The sequence below is a fragment of the Podarcis muralis genome, chromosome 2 (assembly GCF_964188315.1).
Source record: "Podarcis muralis chromosome 2, rPodMur119.hap1.1, whole genome shotgun sequence".
NCBI lineage: Eukaryota > Metazoa > Chordata > Lepidosauria > Squamata > Lacertidae > Podarcis > Podarcis muralis.
In genome coordinates, this window is record NC_135656.1 from 119,562,967 (window position 1) to 119,587,907 (window position 24,941).

General features: G+C 46.2%; 2 protein-coding genes across 4 annotated transcripts; both read left to right on the forward strand.

Annotated features, from left to right (window-relative positions):
• Window positions 1-1,163: 1,163 nt before the first annotated feature.
• Window positions 1,164-10,948, forward strand: LOC114590036 (zinc finger protein RFP-like). 2 transcript variants are annotated; one of them, XM_077923318.1, is made up of 7 exons: window positions 2,171-2,709; window positions 4,259-4,354; window positions 5,369-5,599; window positions 6,817-6,839; window positions 7,619-7,737; window positions 8,140-8,172; window positions 10,204-10,948. In XM_077923318.1, exons 1-7 carry the CDS (start codon window positions 2,284-2,286, stop codon window positions 10,719-10,721), a joined length of 1,446 nt encoding a protein of 481 aa, XP_077779444.1. In that variant the 5' UTR covers window positions 2,171-2,283; the 3' UTR covers window positions 10,722-10,948. The 2 variants fall into 2 exon arrangements, with proteins under 2 accessions (XP_077779445.1, XP_077779444.1); XM_077923319.1 differs by lacking the exon at window positions 4,259-4,354 and having other exon boundaries at window positions 1,164-2,709.
• A 2,285-nt stretch (window positions 10,949-13,233) lies between these two features.
• Window positions 13,234-24,729, forward strand: LOC144326653 (zinc finger protein RFP-like). Of its 2 annotated transcripts, XM_077923321.1 has the most exons (7): window positions 13,234-13,786; window positions 15,506-15,601; window positions 16,630-16,860; window positions 18,049-18,071; window positions 18,855-18,973; window positions 19,376-19,408; window positions 21,996-24,725. In XM_077923321.1, the coding sequence occupies exons 1-7, from the start codon at window positions 13,361-13,363 to the stop codon at window positions 22,511-22,513; spliced, it is 1,446 nt and encodes a 481-aa protein (XP_077779447.1). In that variant the 5' UTR covers window positions 13,234-13,360; the 3' UTR covers window positions 22,514-24,725. The 2 variants fall into 2 exon arrangements, with proteins under 2 accessions (XP_077779447.1, XP_077779448.1); XM_077923322.1 differs by lacking the exon at window positions 15,506-15,601 and having other exon boundaries at window positions 21,996-24,729.
• Window positions 24,730-24,941: the final 212 nt, after the last annotated feature.

Genomic DNA, 24,941 nt, shown 5'->3' on the forward strand with positions numbered 1-24,941 from the left:
GAGGAACCCCTAAGAAAAGCGTGCCTGCCCTTATATAGAAATTTAAAATTGCCCACCCTCGAGGCCCAAGACCATCCCCAGAAGCATCATACATACATCACAGAAAAGGCGGTCTACAACAGAAATCTGAGTGCCTTGTTTATTTCGTGTCTGGCAGGTTACCTTTTTAATGAGAGCCTGGAGCCTGGCCAGTCTTTGGTAATGATAAATACTTAGTTTCTGCGCCAGGTCACAGACTCACACCCTATTCAAACACAGACATACCCTTAAGACAGGATTTGTGAGGAAAGAGACAATGGGGAGGTTTCCCACTTTGACCTTGCAGAGAAATATTTGAGGTAAATTTGTTCAGGACTTTTTTTCTGTGGGGTTTCAGGCATGTGGCTTATATACAGTGGTACCTCGGGTTAAGAACTTAATTCGTTCCGGAGGTCCGTCCTTAACTTGAAACTGTTCTTAACCTGACGTACAACTTTAGCTAATGGGGCCTCCTGCTGCTGCCGTGCCGCCAAAGCACGATTTCTGTTCTCATCCTGAAGCAAAGTTCTTAACCCGAGGTAATATTTCTGGGTTAGCGGAGTCTGTAACCTGAAGCATATGTAACCCTAGGTACCACTGTACATTACATATCTAAGACCTTAAATTTTTTATAACAGAGGAAAGGTGAGGATGCAAATGTTATAAGAAGAAGAAGAAGAAGAAGAAGAATGCCATATTGGCCTGAATATAAGCCGCAACTTTAAAATTCAAAGGGGGGGGGGAGAAAAAAGATAATACCCAAATATAAGCCACTCCCTTAAAATTGGGTTACAGGCTGAAAATTGCTGCCGCTGGTACAATTGTAACTCCGAGCCAATTTAAGCCTTTCATCTTGCAAGCCCACAAAAGTTACCGTACAATCGCTAAAATCGCAAATCACTATTCAGCTGCTACAATTCTGCAGGCACTTACACCCGTAAATAGCAAATGAAGTCTCAAGCTCGCAAATCAGCAATAAAACTTTTTTTTGTTCCCTTTTACCGTATGTCTGTTTCAGCAGCAATATCGTAAAAGGCAGTTTTTTAAGGTCGGAAATTTAAGCCACACTTTAACTTTTCAAGGTCAGAATTTGGGGGAGAAAGTGCAGCTTATATTCGGACCAAAATAATAATAATAATAATAATAATAATAATAATAATAATAATAATAATAATAATAATGTACCGTTTCTAATAAGGCTGCACCTAAGATAGCTCAGATGGCTTTATTGGCCGAGGGAGCCGGCGTACAGCTTCCGGGTTATGTGGCCAGCATGACTAAGGCGCTTCTGGCGAACCAGAGCAGCGTATGGAAATGCCGTTTACTTTCCCGCCGGAGTGGTACCTATTTATCTACTTGCACTTTGAGGTGCTTTCGAACTGCTAGGTTGGTAGGAGCTGGGACCGAGCAACGGGAGCTCACCCCATCGCGGGGATTCATACTGCCAACCTTCTGATCGGCAAGCCCTAGACCCTGTGGTTTAACCCACAGCGCCACCCAAGTCCCCTACCAAAATCTTATCCTCCAGAAATTGTATCTAATCCCCTGTTAAAGCCCTCCAGGTTTTTCAGCCATTGGAAGGCAGCACACTTTATTAGGAATATAGGAAGACTTTACACTGTGTAGTAATATTGATTTATAATAATAGCCAAGTCGTACCAGGCATTCATATCTAGGGAAGGAACGCCGTAACTGGCCTGCCACCATGCAGATGGTGCCTTCTGCCAGGTCCATCGAGGTCAGTCTTGCCTCCACTGACTGGCAGTGGCTCTGCAAGGTCTTCCCAACCATACCTGGAGATGTCCTGGCCAGGGATGATGGGAGCTGTAGTCTTCAGCAAACAGAGGGCACCAGTTTGGCAAGGCTGAAAGCGTCTGTTCCAATCTGAAGTTCTTTGCCAGCCTGCTAAAAGGGGATAAAGTTAGAACTAGCAACCAGACTTTTAGGAGTTCTCTTCACGGAATCAACTCCAGCCTGCTATGAATGAAAAAGCCTATGAATGAAAAATGTTGCAGTATGAATACCACAACTTACCAGGTACCTGTGTGTTTCTGTGTAATCAAAAGCATGGGAAGCAATCCAGAAGCATTGTCTGCTACTTGAGAAAACATTCAGCAATTGCAAAGACCTGGAGACATGTGTTGTTGTTGTTTTGGAAAAAAATAAAGATCACGTGATCACCGAGTCATTTCCAGGAAGGGAAACTCCCAGTGGCTGAAAACTGAAAAAGCGAAACTTAACTCGGGTCTTCAGCGCGAGGGAGCCATGGCTGCTGCGGGGGGTCACACCCAGCGTCTCCGTGATGAAGCCACTTGCTCCATCTGCCTGGATTACTTCAAGGATCCAGTCACCATCCCAGAGTGTGGGCACAACTTCTGCCGATCCTGCTTGGTCCTGTTCTGGGGGGAATCGGAGGCAGAGGCTTCCTGCCCTCAGTGCAGGGAAAGAGTCCAGAGAAGGGGCCTCGTCTCCAACCGGCAACTGGCTAATGTGGTGGAAATAGCCCAGAATCTCAGCCTTCAAGAGGGAAAGGAGGAAGGAGGGAAAGGAGGAGTCTGCGAGAAGCACCAGGAGCCCCTCAAGCTCTTCTGCAAAGTCCACGAAGCCCCCATCTGCCTGGTGTGTGACAAATCAAAGGGGCACAAAGAGCACGAGGTGATTCCTCTGGAGGAGGCTTTCCAGGAATACAAGGTAGGAGATCCCTGGATCTGGAGCGGGAGAAATAGCTGTAGATTCTTCTTGGGAGGTTTTCTTTTGAATTTTGAAGTCCAAAGTAAGCATGGCGTGAATTGGTGGTTGTTTATCACCTTGGAAGCAGCCCAGGGGAAGCCTGAGGGCTCCTGGGGGGGCTGGAGCGGGGAGCTGAAGTCTTTCTCTCTGCCAGGGGGACAAGGGGATCTTGAAATACTCACAGCAGCTTCAAAGATTTGAACTGGGACCTTGGCAGGGAGAGAAAGGGTTAACCTCGTCCACATCCCCCAGAAAGGTTGCTATGTACGCATTAAGAACAGTACAAATGTAAATGGCACATACACAACTAAGTACATGTCTCCTTTGGTTACCAGGATTCCTCCTCAATGCCCTGCAAAACAGAGAGCAGCAAGGGATCAGCTGGGGGCGGGCGGGCGGGGACTGTTAGCCAGGAATTGGCCAGGTGGTGCAGGATCCCACCCCCCAAGTATCTGTTGGAAGCAGATTTGGGAGTGGGGAGTGGAAGCACCTACTGGTGGCTTATTCTGGGGGTGCTTTGGAGCCTCTGCAATGAGGTGGGGGGGGCTGAGGATCTCCTCCCACCCCAAATGGCAAAGGACTCCGTGGTTCAGAGTAGCATCTGCAAAGACCAGGGGGAAAGATGACTTTTTCATGGCAACTCGGAATTGGACCTGTGCAATTATATACTATATATAATGCCTTTTAATCCCTTTTAAAAATATCTCTTGTTCTACTACAGTGGTGCAAAGATGCTCCTGTGCCATGCGATGCCAAAAATGCCACGAAATAGTAATAATAGTGAAATGAATCTGGTCCCTTTGAACTGGGGGGATGACCAGACTGCAATCTTCTGATCAAAGGAGCTACTTGGGTGGATTCTGGACGCAGCCAGAACTTCTTTGGCCCAGAAATGGAAGAAGCTGCAGCACTTAAACCTCCGCTGGTGGCCCAAGCACACGTGGGCTCTGGCTACTGCAGAGAAAATAACTGACAAATAGCAGAAAACCTGAATTGCCTTCTGACCCGAAAGAGGGGTTTGGAATGGGTGAAGTTTTGAGAAGCGCTGCTCTATCTCTGCATCTCTCGCCTCTTGGGCTGACCTCACTATCTCTTTGATACTAGACTGATACATCCCAGGTTGGATCCTGCCTTAGCTTCCTCCTCCTCTTCCTCTTCCCACTTCTCCCTGAGACCTCAAGATGAGAAGTCAGGCTGGGACTCCCAAGGAAAGGAGAGGAGGCTGAGAGATCACTCCACAAGGGAGGGTGTTTGAGAAAAGGTGGGGGACAGCCAGCTCTCCAAGGAAGGGGGGACCTAACTGGGATCCTGAGCCCCACAGGGGTGCTGCAGAAATAATGTAGCTGATCCATGGAGCCGTGGAGCCTAAAAGGCTGAAAACCTCTGTACTTTTATTCCCGCCAGTAAATTACTTTGCTATTCTAGCAAGGCCACTGGGCACAAGAAGCCATTGTGGTTTTCATCTCTCTGTGTGTCTCAATCAAAGCTGAGTTTTCCCTTTTCTCTTTAGGGAGAGATCTGTCACCGCCTGGAGATTCTGAGGAAAGAGAGAGAGGAAATTCTGGCCTATCAAGCAGATCTGGACAAGGAAAGCAAAGACCTCCTGGTAAGTGTCTCTGTTGTTACTAGACAGGGAACAAGCACTTGAGACCTCCAGGTATAGGACAGTGTATAAATTCAATAGAGAAGAAGAGGAAGAAGAAGAGGAAGAAGAATTGAGTCAGGACTGAGAAGTGATGGGAAAATCTGCCCATTTCAGCTTCTCCTCATTCTTCATATCAGTCTGTTTATTAATTTATTGTTCTGAAAATGAATCAGATGTTAGCGTAGATACCTACTTGTATAAATATTTTGATCTGTACTTTACCCTCATAAATACATTTTTGTGAATATTACCTGGCTGGGTCAAGCTTGAAAATATCAGAGGTGTGAATTTCAAAGGATTGCTCTGTTTCGGTCTCCGTATTTTTCAAAGGATTGCGAATTGGGTAAATTCACCTTTGAATACAACAAATTGAGTTTATTTCCCCTTGTCATTTATTATGTGAATAGCAGTCAAGGAGAAGCCTGAGGACTTGTGAGCTGAAAGGGTGGGAGCAGTTCAATCCAAATCCTGATTTACCATAAATTCTACTAAAGAATTGTCTTTCTAAATGTGCGCTCTTCTTCCTTTTTAGGAAACTCAGGCCATTTTTAACCTTTAAAGAAAACAGGGGAGCTATGGGGATGAACTCTGCACTTTGTCCTCCTCCTCCTCTGTTTCTGTTCCTTCCTACACCTAAATGGCCCCAGTCTAAACTGAGGGGTGTTTTATGTCCCTGGATGTTCTCTGAACAGCTCTGAACTCTGGTTATGCCATGCCCCAAAACATGCAGGGAAAATCCATGGCTAGGAAAAAAGAGCTCCTTCCTTTAGGCTGTATCCGCCTGCAAAATAGAAGTCAACAGAAACAGCAATGGAGAGGGCCTCCCCTCAAAATAAATGTTTACTTCTTTAGGCACTGGAGGTTTCATGTCTATAGAAATATCAGAAGTGTCCTCCCTGTGGAATTCTCATAATTTTCTTTCTGCTGTTTCGAGGCTAAACACCAAACACACTCAGACCTCCTCTTTTCTTGCAGAAATTAACAGAAACAGAGAGGCTGAGGATTGTGGAGAAGTTCAGAGAACTGCGCCAGTTCCTGGAAGAACAAGAAAAAGGTCTGCTGAATCATGTGGAAGAGGTGGAGAAGGAGATTGCAGGGAGAAGGGATGAGCAGCTGGCCAGACTCTCCAGGAAACTCTCCTCTCTTGAGAGGATCATCCAGGAGATGGAGGAGAAGCGTCAGCAGCCAGCGACTGAACTCCTGCAGGTAAGATGGTGGCAGGAACAGCCCAAGGCTCCAGGAAAAGGCTGCCTCCAATCCTTTATGTGCCCCTTTCATGTATACAAGGAGTGCAGGGGCTCAGATGATGGAGCCTCTAGTCAGGTTTGTAATGGACAGGAAGACCCAAGAGAGCTGGGATGCTTAACTCACCTGAATGCAGACTAGAGATTCTTCTGTGTTCTTGATGGAACAGGAGGTGGTTTTCTGCTCTTTGCTGATGATTTGTCTCCAAATGCCTTCCTTCTTGGCAATGCTGCCTTCCTGCCCTGTCAGGGGCTTCAGCGAGTATTCAGGCCTCCTTCTGACATGAGCCAGTCTCTTGACCAAGCTTCTTTTCCACTTCCCTCCACAACTTCTGGGTTGATCCCCTTCACAGTGGATCCAGATCAGCCCAAAATGGTGCTCAGTCACAGTGACGAAAGAGCAAGACAGAGGGACTCATCCTGTCCCACCCCTTTCCTCAAGGAAAACCTGCTCTCTACTGCTGAATGAGAGCAAACCTCAGCCAGGTTTTCTCCAGATTGACGTTTGCTTAGATGTTGAACTAAGGAGCCGGTTTTCCCTGAGGGAAAGCGGCAGGGCAAAGGCAAAACCTCTTGAACCCGTGTTTTCTGAGCACAGGAAAAGCAGAAGTGTGGAGGAGCCCAAAGAAACACGGAGCTGTTTTATTTCCCCTTTGGAGGCATTTTATGCTGCAGGTGCTTTTTTATTTCTAGTTGGAAAGTAGAATGTGAAATTTGGGGACTTCTGTGGAAGACAATTTGGGACAGTTCCCTGGTAGGATTATCCTGTAGGCTTACTTACGTCTGAATTGCACAGTGCAAACTGGATTAAAGTTAATTATATATTATGTATAATTATATATAATCTATAAAGTTAATAGATTATAATTAAAGACATGAGATGGCTTGGAATCTTCTATTGAATCCATAAACATGAGATTCTCTTAAATGCTGGTGGATTTTCATAAGGATTTTCAACAATAATTGCAAACTGATGTGGAGAACTTGATACTGGAAAAAATCACAATTTCAGATTGGAAAAATAAAAGCTGTGAGAAACCAAAACTGGCTGATTTAGCCATCCCTACCCACAACCTTGCCATGTGCCAGGAAGACTGACATCCAAGGGCCAGGGTCTGAGGGGGTCTTCCTAGTGTGGCCTGTGGTGTGCAGTGAATTCCCTTCTCTTTTCCCCTCTAGGATGTGAGAAGGACCTTGCAGAGGTAAGTGGATCTGGCTCATTTCCATTAGCATCACTATTTGAAGCTGAGATGCAAGAACCTCAGACATGGCCCTCCAGGGGCTGCAGGGGGGAGACTGTAGGACTCTCTCCCTGAGGCACCTCACAGGTAAAACAGGACCCCCTCTTTGGAAGTTGACAATGGGTAGATCACAGTTGGTCTTTTTATAGTGTGAGTAGATCTCAGTCTCTTGGGAGTTGGACGTGCCTGCCTTAGCTGTTTCCTTCTAGACTGACCAGTTCAGTCACTCTGCCGGCCCCCCACCCTGTCCCAAGCAAACTCCTGCCCCATAGAGCCCCTTGGGAGGGGGCGATTTCTCACCAAGGAGCAGGAATTGGCTATTTTCTTGACCATATTCCAGCTGCAGTATTTCAATTCAAGGTGTCACTCAGGTTCAGAGTAGAGTTTTTAAGGAACATTTCTTGTTTCCCAACAAAAGTGCATCTCTTTTTCTTCCTCTCCCCTTCTCTGGGGACATCTAGAGAAAGGAAATGTGTGCTGTGCTGTCACCACCCTCAGACAATTCCTGCCCCTTAATACCATATGATTCTGCTTCTTCTTTGAATAGACATCAGTGGGGAGACCCAGAGGCCTGGGGTTGCTGTTTTGGCCCTTGGGGGTCTGGCTGAGGAGTCCGTAGTGAGGAAGAAACTCCCCACTCAGCGCATGCCTGTCCCTCTAGGCCTCCTCTCAATTCCTTTCTTTTCCTTTAACAGAAATTGCAGATTTGAATGGGCTGACATTGCTTTTCTTTTCACCAGGTATGAGAAAAGAGAGAGTCCAGAGAAGCCACTGCCTTTCCCTCCAGAGCTGAGGAACAGGATCTTGGAATCCTGTGATCTAAATCACCTTGTGGAGGATGCAATGAAACAATGGAAAGGTAATGAAAATTGGCTGCCAGGATATCACACTGGGAATTCTATTATTTCTTCAGAGCTGAACATGCCAGGCTCTTACTGCATGGAATTGAATAACCCCAGGATACCTTCCTTCTTGGTGCTCCAGCCTTCATTTCCTGTCCCCCAGAATGGCCCATGTATATTGTGATGCTGGATCCTGTAAAGGAAGCCTGAACCAGAGTGTATCTCTTTTCAATTCTACGGAACCTCCTTTTCCTTTTGGTTACCAGTCTACACAATCTGGGGTTGTCCTTTTGGAGGTTCTCCTGCTCTGAATGGAGTCAATTCAAGGATGCTACATTATGAAGTGTTACTTTTGTATGGAGATTTATCTCAGGTGGAAGAGTGTTGCCCTTACGCTCTATATCTTTTTGCTTCCTCAGATGCTGTGTTATACAGAGAACAGATTCAGAAAGGTAAATTTCCAGGGGAGGAACAATTTGACAGGAGGGATGGGGACTGATATTTCATGGTGTTAAACCGTCCCTTCTGCAGACTTTGGGACCCCCATCAATGGCGTCACTCTGGGAAACAGTCCTCTAGTGGTGTTTGGGTTCTTTGTCTGTCCCATGAATGAACTGGGAGGGAGGTTGAAGGCTTGGATTGGGGGCAGAGCTTGTCCGTGCGAAGAACCCGCACACCAGTCTGAGTTTTACTTCTGCCTATAGACTAGTATCCTGGTTTCCCCCTCGATTTTATAGACTTTGCTTTCTTTCATAAAATCTATATACTGCTTGTTTGTAGGGAATACCCTCAGAGCCTTACAATATCTTACAAAACCTTAAGGAGGATCCTGCAGGGTCAGTCCAATGTCCATCTTGTCGAGTTCTCATGTATAAGGAATCTCCCTTGCATTTTGTTTTCCCTCCACACAATCTGGAGAGGTTCTTCTGGGGCTTTTGAGATCAGCCCCATTCCAGGAGGGAGGACTTCCCATTGCATGAGACCCTTTGAATTACGGGGTAAAGCTCTGCCGATTCTTCCTTTGGTTTGTCAGCATGCTTGGAAATTCCGGTTTCAGCAGCTTTTCTCCACTAGTTCACTTGGCGCAGATGTTAACCTACCTCCAGCCTTAGGGATCATGGGAGTTGTAGTCCCAAAACATCTGGAGGGCCGAGGTTGCCTATGCCGGCATTAGAGTCAGATCTAAGGCACCTCGTTAGGCTAATCTGCAGCAGAGAATCACAACAGAGCAGCATCTTAAGCTAGCGACATACTGTAAAAATCCCTTCTCTTGTGGCTGAACCAGAAGGACGCTGGCTCAGCTACAAGATCTTGGAGGAGGAGTCCGGGAGGGCAAGAGTTAACATCCGCCTGCCCTTAAGGAGAGTCCACATGCAGATGTTCAACAGGTTAATAAATTGTTCTGTGCACATTATTATTATTTGTTGTTGAAAGTTAAGAACATTGCTACTAGCAATATAGCACAGCTTCTATAGCCTACATACAGTAGGGGTATTTCAAATGAGAGTCGTCATAGTGATCCATGGTTAAAGGTTGAAGCTGGCAAATGTGTCCTCTTTCTTGCTCTTCAAAATAGGGCAGCCCTACACTTGCCTATCATGACTGTCTCAGCCCCAAACTGGTAACCTTTTCAGTTATTCCCCCCTTCCCCCAGGGAACTAGTCTTATGGTATATATATGAAATCCCAAAGAGAAGCATGGAATAAGCAGTCCTTTGTAAAATTGCCCTGCCACCTGCCTCCTCTTCCCTGGCGGCAAGGCCTAAACTTCCAAAATGGTTGGGAGGAAGGAGAGACCAGAGAGATGGAGAGCAGGAATAAACAGGCTCCCCATTTAACACGATTTTCACTTTTGGGCACGAGGGCCAGAACATAACTCCCACAAAAAAGTGAGGGGAAGACTATATGTGGTTTTGTGTTGTATTTTAATGCTGTGAACCACCCTGAGACCTATATATGATGGGCAGTATGCAAATGTTGATATTTATTATTATTAGTATTACTACTACTACTACTACTACTACTACTACTACTACTATTACTGCTGGGGGTCCTCCTCCCCCAGCCCAACCCAGATGTCCCCAGAGGCCAGTTCCCACAGAGATTGTCAGAGGAAAGCAGCTTCTCTCCTCTCCTGCCTCCTCCAATTCTCCTCTCTTTCCTCTTAGATAACACAGAAGAGCTGAGTAAAAGGTTTACTGGGTGGTTTTTCCCCTTAGAAAATGCCTGTTTTGGAAGGAGGGCAGGAACAATGCGCATTGAATATAAGAAAGTGAAGGAAACGTGAGTTAAAAACCAAAAAGAAGATATTTATTCTGATCAAAGTCTGCAAGGAGGAGTCTCAGTCTTGCATGCGATGCAAATAAATCCCCTTGATCTGAAAGGGAATCTGGGTTTTTGGGGTGTTTCTTGGATTAGGATGTCCATCTCTCTCTCTCTGCTAATTCTGCCTAATCTTCTCTCTCCCTCATCTTCTCCCAACAGCAAATGTCACTCTGGATCCAGACACAGCCCATCCCTACCTCATCCTGTCCAAGGATCGGAAAAGCCTGAGATGGGGAGACAAACCTCAAGCCCTGCCTGATAATCCTGAGAGATTCGGATGCTCCTCTTGTGTGTTGGGATGTGAGGGATTCACAGCAGGCAGACATTTCTGGGAAGTCACTGTGGGAAATGGGAGATGGTGGGCTTTGGGAGTCGCCAGGAAGTCTGTGAAGAGAAAGGGCCGCTTCTCCTTTAGCCCTGAGTTCGGGATCTGGGCTGTGAGGAAGAGGGGAGGGGAGTCCTGGGCCTGCACCTCCCCTGATTTCTCTCCTCTGTCCCTGAGTGAGGAGCCCAGGAGGATCTGGGTGACTCTGGACTATAAAGGGGGACGTGTGTCTTTTTCTGATGCCGACTCAGGAGCCGAACTCTACACGTTCTCAGGAGCCTCGTTCTCGGGAGAGACCCTCCTCCCTTTCTTTTATCTGGGGGGAAATGAAACCCCCCTCAGTATCTCCTGAGGAGACTAGATCTGCCTCTCAGGCCCAGCAGGAGTTTCTCTCCAGACCAGAGTGACTCATATAAAAAACATTTACCCACCAGGAGAACCTTGGGCAGTTTTTCAAGGGCTTCTTTGAGAAGATTCATTTTCCTTCCTTTCCCCAGAATTCCCTCTGCAGCTTGCTTCTTCTTAAAGAGACAGTCACACTTTTAACAGTCCCAATAAATCATCTTTTCCTCACCTTCAGTCTTGTTTTCCTTTTGAGATGTCTGATTTGGCAGAGCACGAGACTCTTAATCCCACGGTTGTGGGTCGGAGCCCCACGTTCGGCAAAGGTTTCCTGCACTGCAGGGGGTGGGACTAAATGACCCTCAGGATCCCTCGCAACTCTGCAATTCTACAAAACCTTCCTCTCCCCACAAGACCTTATGCAGCTGTGAAAATGCATGCATAATTGGATTAATAGAGGACTAAAAAAATGAACCCCTTCCCCCACATCAGGCAGGATAGCTCCTTACTCTGGAGACCTCAGATGGGAAGAAAATAAAAAAGAAATTGAACAGTGCGTCTGTTAAGTTGTGGGTGAACATATCAGACATCACAGCGATTCTTCCAAAGCAGCTCTTTATTTGTAAGCTGGAACAGAACTGAACTGAAGAGCTCAGTCAGCCTGCTTATATAGAGCTAGCTCCAGAACAACGTAACTGTTGCAACTTTCTAAAACTATCCAATCACTGAACGTCACTTTTGATCCTTCATTTGCATAACTATCTACAGTATCCTCCTGCTGGCCCAGGGTCAGAACTTCAGTACATAACAGTGTCAGCTTCAAATGCCCTCAGCAAATGCAGCCTCCCCATCTCCACACGTTGCCAGAAATGAACCTCATTGCATTGAGTGGGGCTTCGGCCCAGTTATACGTGTTTAGGGTTGATGCATTAACGTTCCGTGTTTACAGGCTGGATTCTGTATATCGGGGGCCTCAAATGGGGTGTCCTCTGGATAATGCTGGACTCCAACTCCCCTCTGACCCATCCAGCATGGCCAGGGGTCAGAGAGGATGGGAGCTGCAGTCCGGCCGCTTCCGGAAGGGGCCCCATGGGCTGGGCTGCCCTATACATTTTGCAGGACACCTTCCCCGTGTCCCTCAGCCCCACCCCAAATGCACAATGCTCCCCCAAGCATTCGGCACCAGCTGCATCTGATTTCTCTCCTGGGATACTAAGAGCTAGAACAACAAATGCCTGTGGAATTGACCTCTCTCAAAGATCAGGCAGGACTTTCTCCGGCTCCAGTATCAGGGCCGCCGACCTCTGACCTGTGTAGCCTGCTCTCCTTTTCCTGCATTTCCCATGGGGTGGTGGCACATGTCAAAATAAAGACACCTTTGCCTCCCCCCACCTGCCTGAGGGCCACCTCCCCTTGCTCCATCAACATCGCCAACATCATACGTTTCCCTGTGAGCCTCCACTCACCCCATGGAAGGACACAAAAGTGGCCCATTTGGTCCAGCGCCCAAGAGGGTCCACCCAGACGCCCGTGGGACACCTGCAAGCGGGACCAGTGTGTAAAACCAGCCTCCTGCCCCCTCCTTGCAGTTTCCAGCACCTGAGATTTAGAAGCCTTCTGCCTCTGGACTGGAGGCAGAGCAGAGCCATTGTGCTTCACAGCCTGGTGCTCCATGAATTTGTCCCCTTGTCTTGTCCCCAGCTCAATGGGTGGAGCATGATAGTCTTAATCTAAGGGTCACTGGCTTGAGCACCACGTTGGGCAACAGATTCCTGCATTGCAGAGATCTGGACTAGGTGACCCTTGTGGTAACGTTCAGCTCTGCAATTCCATGATTTTAAGTTGCTTGCCATCTCTTCCTCCAGTGGCAGTGAGTTCCATGGTTCATTTACGCACTCCACAACCAAATGCTTTTTTCTGTCCTGGATCTCCCAAAATTCAGCTTTGTTTGGGGGCCACAACTTCCAGTGCTATGAGAATCTGCAATGTGGATATCATGTGTCTCTGCCTCCCTGCCTCCATCGTGGGGACCAGAGCAGGGGGTGGGCAGTTTTGTTTGTCCCCTCCTGGGGCAGGAAGCCTCAACAGAGAACTTTCTTGAATTAACAACAACAACTGGCCATCCGCCTATGTCTTGTGACATAGATATGGTGTGTGTTCTCCACTGCAAATCAGGTTGTAACCAACATTTCTCCCTCTTTTTTTCTGTGGAATGTGGCACTTTTCAAGAATATTAGCTGGACGTATTCCCTAAATGAATTATCTGGTGTCCGATTAATCCCTTCTTCTGAATGAAGCTTTTTCCGCACTCGGGGCATTCATGAGGTTTCTCCTCCATGTGGGTCCTTTGGTGTTTGATCAGCGTATCTCACGGAGAAAAGTTTTTCCACTACTCAGGGCATTTGTGAGGCTTCTCTCCTGTGTGGATGTTCTGATGGTCAATCAACCTATAAGGATGATTTTTGTTTATTAACAGGAGACAATCCAGAAGCATTCGCTGTTGCAAATGTAAAGACCTGGGGACATTTGGAAAGGAAAAAAAAGATCACGTGGTCACTGAGTTTCTGAGTCATTTCCAGGAAGGGGAAACTCACAGCAGCTGAAATCTGAGAAAACGAAACTTAACTCGGGTTTTGGCGCGAGGGAGCCATGGCTGCTGCAGGGGGTCACATCCAGCGTCTCCGTGATGAAGCCACTTGCTCCATCTGCCTGGATTACTTCAAGGATCCAGTCACCATCCCAGAGTGTGGGCACAACTTCTGCCGATCCTGCTTGGTCCTGTTCTGGGGGGAATCGGAGGCAGAGGCTTCCTGCCCTCAGTGCAGAGAAAGAGTCCAGAGAAGGAGCCTCGTCTCCAACCGGCAACTGGCTAATATGGTGGAAATAGCGAAGAATCTCAGCCTGAAGGAGGGAAAGGAGGAAGGAGGGAAAGGAGGAGTCTGCGAGAAGCACCAGGAGCCCCTCAAGCTCTTTTGCAAGGAGGATGAAGCCCCCATCTGCGTGGTGTGCGACAAGTCAAAAGGGCACAAAGAGCACGAGGTGATTCCTCTGGAGGAGGCTTTCCAGGAATACAAGGTAGGAGATCCCTGGATCTGGAGGGGGAGAAATAGCAGTGGATTCTTCTTGGGAGGTTTGCTTTTGAATTCTCAGGTCCAAAGTAGCCATGGCATGAATTGGTCGTTGTTTATCGCCTTGGAAGCAGCCCAGGGGGAGCCTGGGGGCTCCTGGGGTGGCTGGAGGGGGGAGCTGAAGTCTTTCTCTCTGCCAGGGGGACAAGGGGATCTTGAAATACTCACAGCAGCTTCAAAGATTTGAACTGGGACCTTGGCAGGGAGAGAAAGGGTTAACCTCATCCACATCCCCCAGAAAGGCTGCTTTGTACGCATTAAGAACAGTACAAATGTAAATGGCACATACACAACTAAGTACATGTCTCCTTTGGTTACCAGGATGCTTCCTCAATGCCCTGCAAAACAGAGAGCAGCAAGGGATCAGCGTGGGGTGGGGAGGGGACTGTTAGCCAGGAATTGACCTGATGGTGCAGGATCCCACCCCCCAAGTATCTGTTGGAAGCAGATTTGGGAGTGGGGAGTAGAAGCACCTACTGGTGGCTTATTCTGGGGGTGCTGTGGAGCCTGCGCGATGAGGTTTCAGCGGGGGGGGGGCTGAGGATCTCCTCCCACCCCAAATGGCAAAGGACTCCTTGGTTCAGAGTAGCATCTGCAAAGACCAGGGGGAAAGATGACTTTTTCATGGCAACTCGGAATTGGACCTGTGCAATTGTATACTATATATAATGCCTTTTAATCCCTTTTTAAAAAAATCACTTGTTCTGTTACAGTGGTGCAAAAATGCTCCTGTGCTATGCAGTGCTACTAATGCCACAAAATAGTAATAATAGTGAAATGAAGCTGGTCCCTTTGAATTGGCAGGATGACTAGGCAGCAATCTTCTGACCGAAGGAGCTACCTGGCTGGATTCTGGCCGCAGCCAGAACTTCTTTGGCCCAGAAATGGAAGAAGCTGCAGCACTTAAATCTCCCCTGGTGGTCCGAGCACACTTGGGGGTCTGGCTACTCAGTGGCGTAGCGTGGGTTGTCAGCACCCGGGGCAAGGCAAGTAATTTGCGCCCCCTAACCCGTGGATTCGCGCCCCCTAACCTGTGGATTTGCGCCCCCTAACCCATGGATTTGCCCTAACCCCAGATGTTGCGCCCTGTGCGACCGCCCCCCCCTGCATCCCCCCCACGCTACGCCACTGTGGCTACTGCAGAGAAAATAACTGACAAATAGCAGAAAACCAGAATTGCCATCTGACCCAAAAGAGGGGTTTGGAATGGGTGAAGTTTTGAGAAGTGCTGCTCTATCCCTGCACCTCTGGACTCTTGGGCTGACCTCACTATCTCGTTGACGCTTGACTGGTACATCCCAGGTTGGATCCTGCCTTAGCCCTTCCTTCTCCTCCTCCTCCTTCTCTTCCCACTTCTCCCTGAGACCTCAAGATGAGAAGTCAGGCTGGGACTCCCAAGGGAAGGAGAGGAGGCTGAGAGATCACTCCACAAGGGAGGGTGTTTGAGAAAAGGTGAGGGGCTGCCAGCTCTGCAAGGAAGGGGGGACCTAACTGGGATCCTGAGCCCCGCAGGGGTGCTGCAGAAAGTATGTAGTTTGTCTGTACTTTTATTTCCTCCAGGAAACTGCTTTGCTATTCTAGCAAGGCCACTGGGCGCATGAAGCCATTATGATTGTAATTTCTCTGTGTGTCTCAATCAAAGCTGAATTTTTCCTTTTCTCTTTAGGGAGAGATCTGTCAACGCCTGGAGATTCTGAGGAAAGAGAGAGAGGAAATTCTGGCCCATCAAGCAGATCTGGACAAGGAAAGCAAAGACCTCCTTGTAAGTGTCTCTGTTGTTACTAGACAGGGAACAAGCACTTGAGACCTGCAGGTATAGGGCAGTGTATAAATTCAATAGAGGAGGAGGAGGAGGAGGAGAAGAAGAAGAAGGAGAGGGAGAAGGAGAAGGAGGAGAATTGAGTCAGGACTGAGAAGTGATGGGGAAATCTGCCCATTTCAGCTTCTCATTTTTCTTATCAGTCTGTTTATTAATTTATTGTTCTGAAAATGAATCAGATGTTAGGGTAGCTACCTCCTTGTATAAATATATTGGTCTGTACTTTACCCTCATAAATACATTTTTTGTGAATATTACCTGGCTGGGTCAAGTGTGAAAATATCAGAATTTTAAAGCTCTGTTTTGGTCTCCATATTTTTTCAGCAAGAGCAAATTGGGCAAGTTCACCTTTGAATGCAGCTAAATGGAGTTTATTTCCACTTGTCATTTATTATGTGAATAGCAGTCAAGGAGAAGCCTGAGGACTTGTGAGCTGAAAGGGTGGAAGCAATTCAATCCAAATCCTGATTTACCATAAATTCTACTAAAGAATTGTCTTTCTAAATGTGCGCTCTTGTTCATTTTAAGTAAACTCAGGCCATTATGAACCTTTAATGAAAACAGGGGAGCTATGGGGATGAACTCTGCACTTTGTCCTCCTCCTCCTCTGTTTCTGTTCCTTCCTACACCTAAATGGCCCCAGTCTAAACTGAGTGGTGTTTTATGTCCCTGGATGTTCTCTGAACAACTGTGAACTCTGGTTATGCCATGCCCCAAAACATGCAGGGAACATCCATGGCTAGGAAAAAAGAGCTCCTTCCTTTAGGCTGTATCCGTCTGCAGAATAGATGTCAACAGAAACAGCAATGGAGAGGGCCTCCCCTCAAAATAAAGGTTTACTTCTTTAGCCACTGGAGGTTTCATGTCTATAGAAATATCAGAAGTGTCCTCCCTGTGGAATTCTCATAATTTTCTTTCTGCTGTTTCGAGGCTAAGCACCAAACACACTCAGACCTCCTCTTTTCTTGCAGAAATTAACAGAAACAGAGAGGCTGAAGATTGTGGAGAAGTTCAGAGAACTGCACCAGTTCCTGGAAGAACAAGAAAAAGGTCTGCTGAATCATGTGGAAAAGGTGGAGAAGGCGATTGCAGGGAGAAGGGATGAGCAGCTGGCCAGACTCTCCAGGAAACTCTCCTCTCTTGAGAGGATCATCCAGGAGATGGAGGAGAAGAGTCAGCAGCCAGCGACTGAACTGCTGCAGGTAAGACGGTGTCAGGAACAGCCCAAGGCTCCCGGAAAAGGCTGCCTCCAATCCTTCATGTGTCTCTTTCATGTATGCAAGGAGTACAGGGGTTCAGATGATGGAGCCTCCAGTCAGGTATCTAATGGACAGGAAGACCCAAGAGACCTGGGATGCTGAACTCACCTGAATGCAGACTAGAGATTCTTCTGTGTTCTTGATGGAACAGGAGGTGGTTTTCTGCTCTTTGCTGATGATTTGTCTCCAAATGCCTTCTTCTTGGCAATGCTGCCTTCCTGCCCTGGGCTGGGCTTCAGCGAGGATGAGTTCAGGCCTCCTTCTGACATGAGCCAGTCTCTTGACCAAGCTTCTTTTCCACTTCCCTCCACAACTTCTGGGTTGATCCCCTTCACAGTGGATCCAGATCAGCCCAAAATGGTGCTCAGTCACAGTGACGAAAGAGCAAGACAGAGGGACTCATCCTGTCCCACCCCTTTCCTCAAGGAAAACCTGCTCTCTACTGCTGAATGAGAGCAAACCTCAGCCAGGTTTTCTCCAGATTGACGTTTGCTTAGATGTTGAACTAAGGAGCCGGTTTTCCCTGAGGGAAAGTGAAAGGGCAAAGGCAAAACCTCTTGAACCCGTGTTTTCTGGGCACAGGAAAAGCAGAAGTGTGGAGGAGCCCAAAGAAACATGGAGCTGTTTTATTTCCCCTTTGGAGGCATTTTATGCTGCAGGTGCTTTTTTATTTCTAGTTGGAAAGTAGAATGTGAAATTTGGGGACTTCTGTGGAAGACAATTTGGGACAGTTCCCTGGTAGGATTATCCTGTAGGCTTACTTATGTCTGAATTGCACAGTGCAAACTGGATTAAAGTTAATAAATTATAATCTAAGACAAGAGATGGGTTGGAATCTTCTATTGAATCCATAAACACGAGATTCCCTTAAATGCTGGTGGATTTTCATAAGGATTTTCAACAATAATTGCAAACTGATGTGGAAATGTGGAGAACTTGATATTGGAAAAATTCACAATTTCAGATTGGAGAAATAAAAGCTGTGAGAAACCAAAACTGGCTGATTCCACCATCCCTACCCACAACCTTGGCATGTGCCAGGCAGACTGGCACCCGAGGGGCAGGGTCTGAGGGGGTCTTCCTAGTGTGGCCTGTGGTGTGCAGTGAATTCCCTTCTCTTTTCCCCTCTAGGATGTGAGAAGGACCTTGCAGAGGTAAGTGGATCTGGCTCATTTCCATTAGCATCACTCCATGAGGCCGGGATGCAAGAACCTCAGACATGGCCCTCCAGGGGCTGCAGGGGAGAGACTGTAGGACTCACTCCCTGAAGCATCTCACAGGTAAAAGCAGGGCCCCCTCTTTGGGACTTGACAATGGGTAGATCACAGTTGTGAGTAGATCTCAGTCTCTTGGGAGTTGGACGTGTCTGCCTTAGCTGTTTACTTCTAGACTGACCAGTTCAGTCACTCTGCCGGCCCCCCACACTGTCCCAAGCAAAGTCCTGCCCCATAGAGCCCCTTGGGAGGGGGCGATTTCTCACCAAGGAGCAGGAATTGGCTATTTTCTTGACCATATTCCGGCTGCAGTATTTCAGTTCAAGGTATCACTCAGGTGCAGAGTAGAGGTTTTAAGGAACATTTCTTGTTTCCCAACAAAAGTGCATCTCTTTTTCTTCCTCTCCCCTTCTCTGGGGACATCTAGAGAAAGGAAATGTGTGCTGTGCTGTCATCACCCTCAGACAATTCCTGCCCCTTGATACCATATGATTCTGCTTCTTCTTTGAATTGACACCAGTGGGGAGACCCAGAGGCCTGGGGTTGCTGCTTTGGCCCTTGGGGGTCTGGCTGAGGAGTCTGTAGTGAGGAAGAAACTCCCCACTCAGTGCCTGCCTGTCCCTCTAGGCCTCCCACAGCCAGCTTCCTCCTCTCAATTTCTTTCTTTTCCTTTAATAGAAATTGCAGATTTGAATGGGCTGACATTGTTTTTCTTTTCACCAGGTATGAGAAAAGAGAGAGTCCAGAGAAGCCGATGGCTTTCCCTCCAGGAGTGAGGAACAGGGTCTTGGAATCCTGTGATCTAAATCACCTTGTGGAGAATGCAATGAAACAATGGAAAGGTAATTAAAATTGGCTGCCAGGATATCACAGTGGGAATTCTATTATTTCTTCAGAACTGAACATGCCAGGCTCTTACTGCATGGAATTTAATAACCCCAGGATATCTTCCTTCTTGGGGCTCCAGCCTTCATTTCCTGTCCCCCAGAATGGCCCATGTATATTGTAACGCTGTATCCTGTAAAGAAAGCCTGAACCAGAGTGTATCTGTTTTCAATTCTACGGAACCTCCTTTTCCTTTTGGTTACCAGTCTACACAATCTGGGCTTGTCCTTTTGGAGGTTCTCCTGCTCTGAATGGAGTAAATTCAAGGATGCTACATTATGAAGTGTTACTTTTGTATGGAGATTTATCTCAGGTGGAAGAGTGTTGCCCTTACACGTTATATCTTTTTGCTTCCTCAGATGCTGTGTTATACAGAGAACAGACTCAGAAAGGTAAATTTCCAGGGGAGGAACAATTTGACAGGAGGGATGGGGACTGATATTTCATGGGTGTTGAACTGTCCATTCTGCATACTTTGGGACCCCCATCAATGGCGTCACTCTGGGAAACAGTCCTCTAGGGGGTTTGGGTTCTTTCTATGTCCCATGAATGAACTGGGAGGGAGGTTGAAGGCTTCTATTGGGGGCAGAGCTTGTCCCTGAGAAGAACCCGCACACCAGTCTGAGTTTTACTCCTGCCTATAGACTAGTATCCTGGTTTCACCCTCGATTTTATAGATTTTGCTTTCTTTCATAAAATCTATATACTGCTTGTTTGTAGGGAAAACCCTCAGAGTCTTACAATATCTTACAAAAGCCCTTGAGGAGGATCCTGCAGGGTCAGTCCAGGGTCCATCTTGTCACATTCTCATGTATAAGGAATCTTCCTTGCATTTTGTTTTCCCTCCACACAATCTGCAGAGGTTCTTCTGGGGCTTTTGAGATCAGCCCCATTCCAGGAGGGAGGACTTCCCATTGCATGAGACCCTTTGAATTACAGGGTAAAGCTCTGCCGATTCTTCCTTTGGTTTGTCAGCATGCTTGGAAATTCTGGTTTCAACAGCTTTCCCCCACCAGTTTACTCGGTGAAGATGTTAACCTTCCTCCAGCCATTCAGTACAGATTCCCATTTCATTCGTGGATTTTGAATGGTTGTACTCCGCCATTTTATAGCATGGTTTACCATTTCTGATTTCCCCATGGCCTCATGGAATAGTAGAGTTTGAAAGGATCCCAAGGATCATCTAGTCCATGGGTAGGCAAACTGAGGCCTGGGGGCTGGATCCAGCCCAATCTTCTTCTAAATCCTGCCCGCGGACTGTTTGGGATTCAGCGTGTTTTTACATGAGTAGAATGTGTCCTTTTATTTAAAATGCATCTCTGGGTTATTTGCGGGGAATAGAATTTTGTTCATTTTTTCCCCCAAAATGCAGTAGCACCTTGGGTTACAGATGCTTCAGGTTACAGACACTTCAGGTTACAGACTCTGCTAACCCAGAAATATTACCTCGGGTTAAGAACTTTGCTTCAGGATGAGAACAGAAATCGTGCTCTGGCAGCGCAGCAACAGCAGGAGGCCCCATGAGCTAAAGTGGTGCTTCAGGTTAAGAACAGTTTCAGGTTAAGAACGGACCTCCAGAACGAATTAAGTACTTAACCCGAGGTACCACTGTATAGTCCTGCCCCCCACAAGGTCTGAGGGACAGTGGACCAGCCCCCTGCTGAAAAAGTTTGCTGACCCCTGATCTAGCCCAACCCCCTGCAATGCAGGGATCACAGCTAAACATGTTAGTTGTTTTAATTCCTTAGGCCTTTAGTTGTCAAGAGTTAAGATCCCCCTGCCCTTAAGGAGAGTCCACATGCAGATGTTCAACAGGTTAATAATTTGTTCTGTGCACACTTACATTCAGAAAGATGTGAACATGCGCCCAAATATTTCATGTGGCAAGTGAGGGAGCTATATGTATTATTATTATTCTTTTGTTGTTGAAAGTTAAGAACATTGCTACTAGCAGCTTCTATAGCCTACATACAGTAGTGGTATTTCGAATGAGAATCATCATAGTGATCCATGGTTAAAAGTCAGAGTTGGCCAATGTGTCCTCTTTCTTGCTCTTCAAAATAGGGCAGCCCTACACTTTCCTATCATGACTGTCTCAGCCCCAAACTGGTAACCTTTTGAGTTATTTCCCCCTTCCCCCAGGGAACTAGTCTTATGGTGTATATATGAAATCCCAAAGAGAAGCATGGAATAAGCAGTCCTTTGTAAAATTGCCCTTCCACCTGCCTCCTCTTCCCTGGCGGCAAGGCCTAAACTTCCAAGATGGTTGGGAGGAAGGAGAGACCAAGTGGGTGAGAGAGATGGAGAGCAGGAATAAACAGGCTCCCCACTTAACACGATTTTCACTTTTGGGCACGAGGGCCCAGAACATAACCCACGTGAAAGTGAGGGGAAGCCTATATGTGGTTTTGTGTTGTATTTTTATGCTGTGGACCACCCTGAGACCTATATATGATGGGCAGTATGCAAATGTTGATATTATTATTATTATTATTACTACTACTACTACTACTACTACTACTATTACTGCTGGGGGTCCTCCTCCCCCAGCCCAACCCAGAGGTCCCCAAAGGCCAGTTCCCACAGAGATTGTCAGAGGAAAGCAGCTTCTCTCCTCTCCTGCCTCCTCCAATTCTCCTCTCTTTCCTCTTAGATAACACAGAAGAGCTGAGTAAAAGGTTTCCTTGGTGGTTTATCCCCTTAGAAAATGCCTGGGTTGAGAAGAGGGCAGGCACAGTGGACATTGAATATAAGAAAGTGAAGGAAACTGATTTAAAAACAAACAAGGAAGTTATTTATTCTGATCAAAGTGTGCAAGGAGGAGTCTCAGTCTTGCATGCGATGCAAATAAATCCCCTTGATCTGAAAGGGAATCTGGGTTTTTCGGGTGTTTTTTATTTATTTATTTATTTTGTGTCGATTTCTCTGTCTCTGCTGACTCTGCCTAATCTTCTCTCTCCCTCATCTTCTCCCCAACAGCAAATGTCACTCTGGATCCAGACACAGCCCATCCCCAACTCATCCTGTCCAAGGATCGGAAAAGCGTGAGATGGGGAGAGAAAGCTCAAGCCCTGCCTGGCAATCCTGAGAGATTCAACATCTATTTTTGTGTGTTGGGATGTGAGGGATTCACAGCAGGCAGACATTTCTGGGAAGTCACTGTGGGAAATGGGAGATGGTGGTCTGTGGGGGTTGCCAGGAAGTCTGTGAGGAGAAAGGGCCGCTTCCCCTTTAGCCCTGAGGGAGGGATCTGGGCTGTGGGGAAGTGGGGAGGGAAGTACCGGGCCTGCACCTCCCCTCATTCCTCTCCTCTGTCCCTGTTTTGGGAGCCCAGGAGGATCCGGGTGACTCTGGACTATGAAGGGGGACATGTGTCTCTTTCTGACGCTGACTCAGGAGCCGAACTCTACACGTTCTCAGGAGCCTCGTTCTCTGGAGAGACCCTCCTCCCTTACTTTTATATGAGGGGAAATGAAACCCACCTCAGTATCTCCTGAGGAAACTAAATCGGCCTCTCAGGCCCAGCAGGAGTTTCTTTCCAGACCAGAGTGACTGATATAAAAAACCATTTACCCACCAGGAGAACCTGGGGCAGTTTTTCAAGGGCCCTTTGAGAAGATTCATTTTCAAGGTGCTTTTGAACATGATTAAGGAGGACCGGTTGGTACAAGGAATACAGGTCGGAGTGAAACAATATAAACTGAAAGCTTTTGCAGATGACTTGGTTTTAACATTACAAGAGCCAGAATCTAGTACAAAAAGAGTTTTAGAACTGATTCATGAATTTGGTCGGGTGGCGGGATTTAAGTTGAACAAGCAAAAAACCAAGGTTTTGGGGGAAAACTTGACATCTTCAGAAACAGATGAGTTTCAGAAGGAGACAGAACTAAGTGTGGTAAAAAAAGTGAAATACCTTGGGGTTCATTTGTCTGCTAAAAATTTGAATTTATTTAAAGACAATTATGAAAAATGTTGGTCGGAAATCAAAAAAGATTTGGAAATTTGGTCAAGATTGAAACTTTCCTTGTTGGGTCGAATTGCAGCTATAAAAATGAATGTATTGCCGAAAATGTTATTCCTGTTTCAAGCCCTACAGATTGTGGACAGAGTGGAATGTTTTGGAAAGTGGCAGAAGGATATATCCAAGTTTGTTTGGCAGGGCAAAAAGCCCCGGATAAAGTTTAAAATACTAACTGATTCGAAAGAAAGAGGGGGGTTTGCCCTGCCGGACCTGAGATTATATTATGAAGCTGCGGCCTTCTGCTGGATGAAGGATTGGTTACTTCTTGAGAACACTGATGTCCTAGATCTGGAAGGGTTTGACAATGCTTTTGGTTGGCATGCATATCTGTGGTACGACAAGGCAAAGGTTCATAAAATGTTCAAAAACCATATTGTCAGAAAAGCAATATTTATGGTCTGGACAAAATACAAGGACTTATTAGAAGGTAAGACCCCGAGGTGGCTTTCACCAGCAGAGGCCAAGGCCTGGAAAAAACCCAATATGGAAGTTGGTTGGCCGAAATATGGGGAAATCATAGAAAAAGTTGGAGAAAATTGGAGGCTGCAGAGTTATGAAAAATTAAAGAACAAGGTGCAAAATTGGTTCCATTATGCTCAAATACAAGAGGTTTTTAAGTTGGATAAAAAAACAGGCTTCCAGGTGGAAAAATCGAAACTAGAGACAGAATTGTTAGAACCAAAGACTAAAGTACTTTCGAGAATGTATAACTTGCTGCTTAAATGGAACACTCAGGATGAGACAGTCAAATCAGCAATGATAAAATGGGCTCAGGACATTGGGTACAACATTATGTTTGAAGACTGGGAAAGGTTATGGACCACTGGTATGAAATTCACGGCATGTAATGCCTTGAAAGAGAATATTATGAAAATGATATACAGGTGGTACATGACCCCAGTCAAACTTGCTAAGATATATCATTTGTCTGATAATAAATGTTGGAAATGTAAGGGGGCTGAAGGGACATTCTTTCACCTCTGGTGGACTTGCCCAAATGTGAAGGTCTTCTGGGAAATGATTCACAATGAGTTAAAAAAGGTGTTTAAATACACCTTTCCTAAGAAACCAGAGGCCTTTCTCCTGGGCATTGTCGGCCAGAAGGTGCTAAAGAAGGACAGAACTTTTTATATGTATGCAACAACAGCAGCAAGAATACTAATTGCAAAATATTGGAAGACACAAGATTTGCCCACACTGGAAGAGTGGCAGACGCAGTTGATGGACTACATGGAATTGGTCGAAATGACTGGCAGAATCCGAGATTTGGGAGAAGAAACAATTGAAGAGGATTGGAAAAAATTTAAAGACTATCTACAAAAATATTATAAGTTATATGAATGTTAAGAGTTTGCATGATTTAGAAAATTTAGCTTCAGCAACAAGACTCGGTGATATGGAAACTAAGTTATAATTATGAAAGGACTAATGTTTAAAGTAACATCATATTTATTTTAAGATAAAGTAATCAGATAAGTATCTTAAACATAAAGTATAACTATTTGAAAGTACAAAGGAATGCATGAAACAAGGTAATAATTTGCTGATATCTTTATTGTAAAGAATGCAGGGTGAGGGAGATGTGGGGAAGTCCAGTCGGTTATGAGAAAACATTCTGGAAAGATGGTTTTCTTTTGTTTTTCTTTCTTTTTCTTTTTTCTTTTTCTATTACTGTTATCTTTCTATGCTGACTGTATACTCTATCTGGAAAAAAGCAATAAAAATATTTATAAAAAAAAAAGAAGAAGAGAAGATTCATTTTCCTTCCTTTCCCCAGAATTCCCTCTGCAGCTTAAAGAGACAGTCACACTTTTAACAGTCCCAATAAATCATCTTTTCCTCACCTTCAGTCTTGTTTTCCTTTTGAGATGTCTGATTTGGCAGAGCACGAGACTCTTAATCCC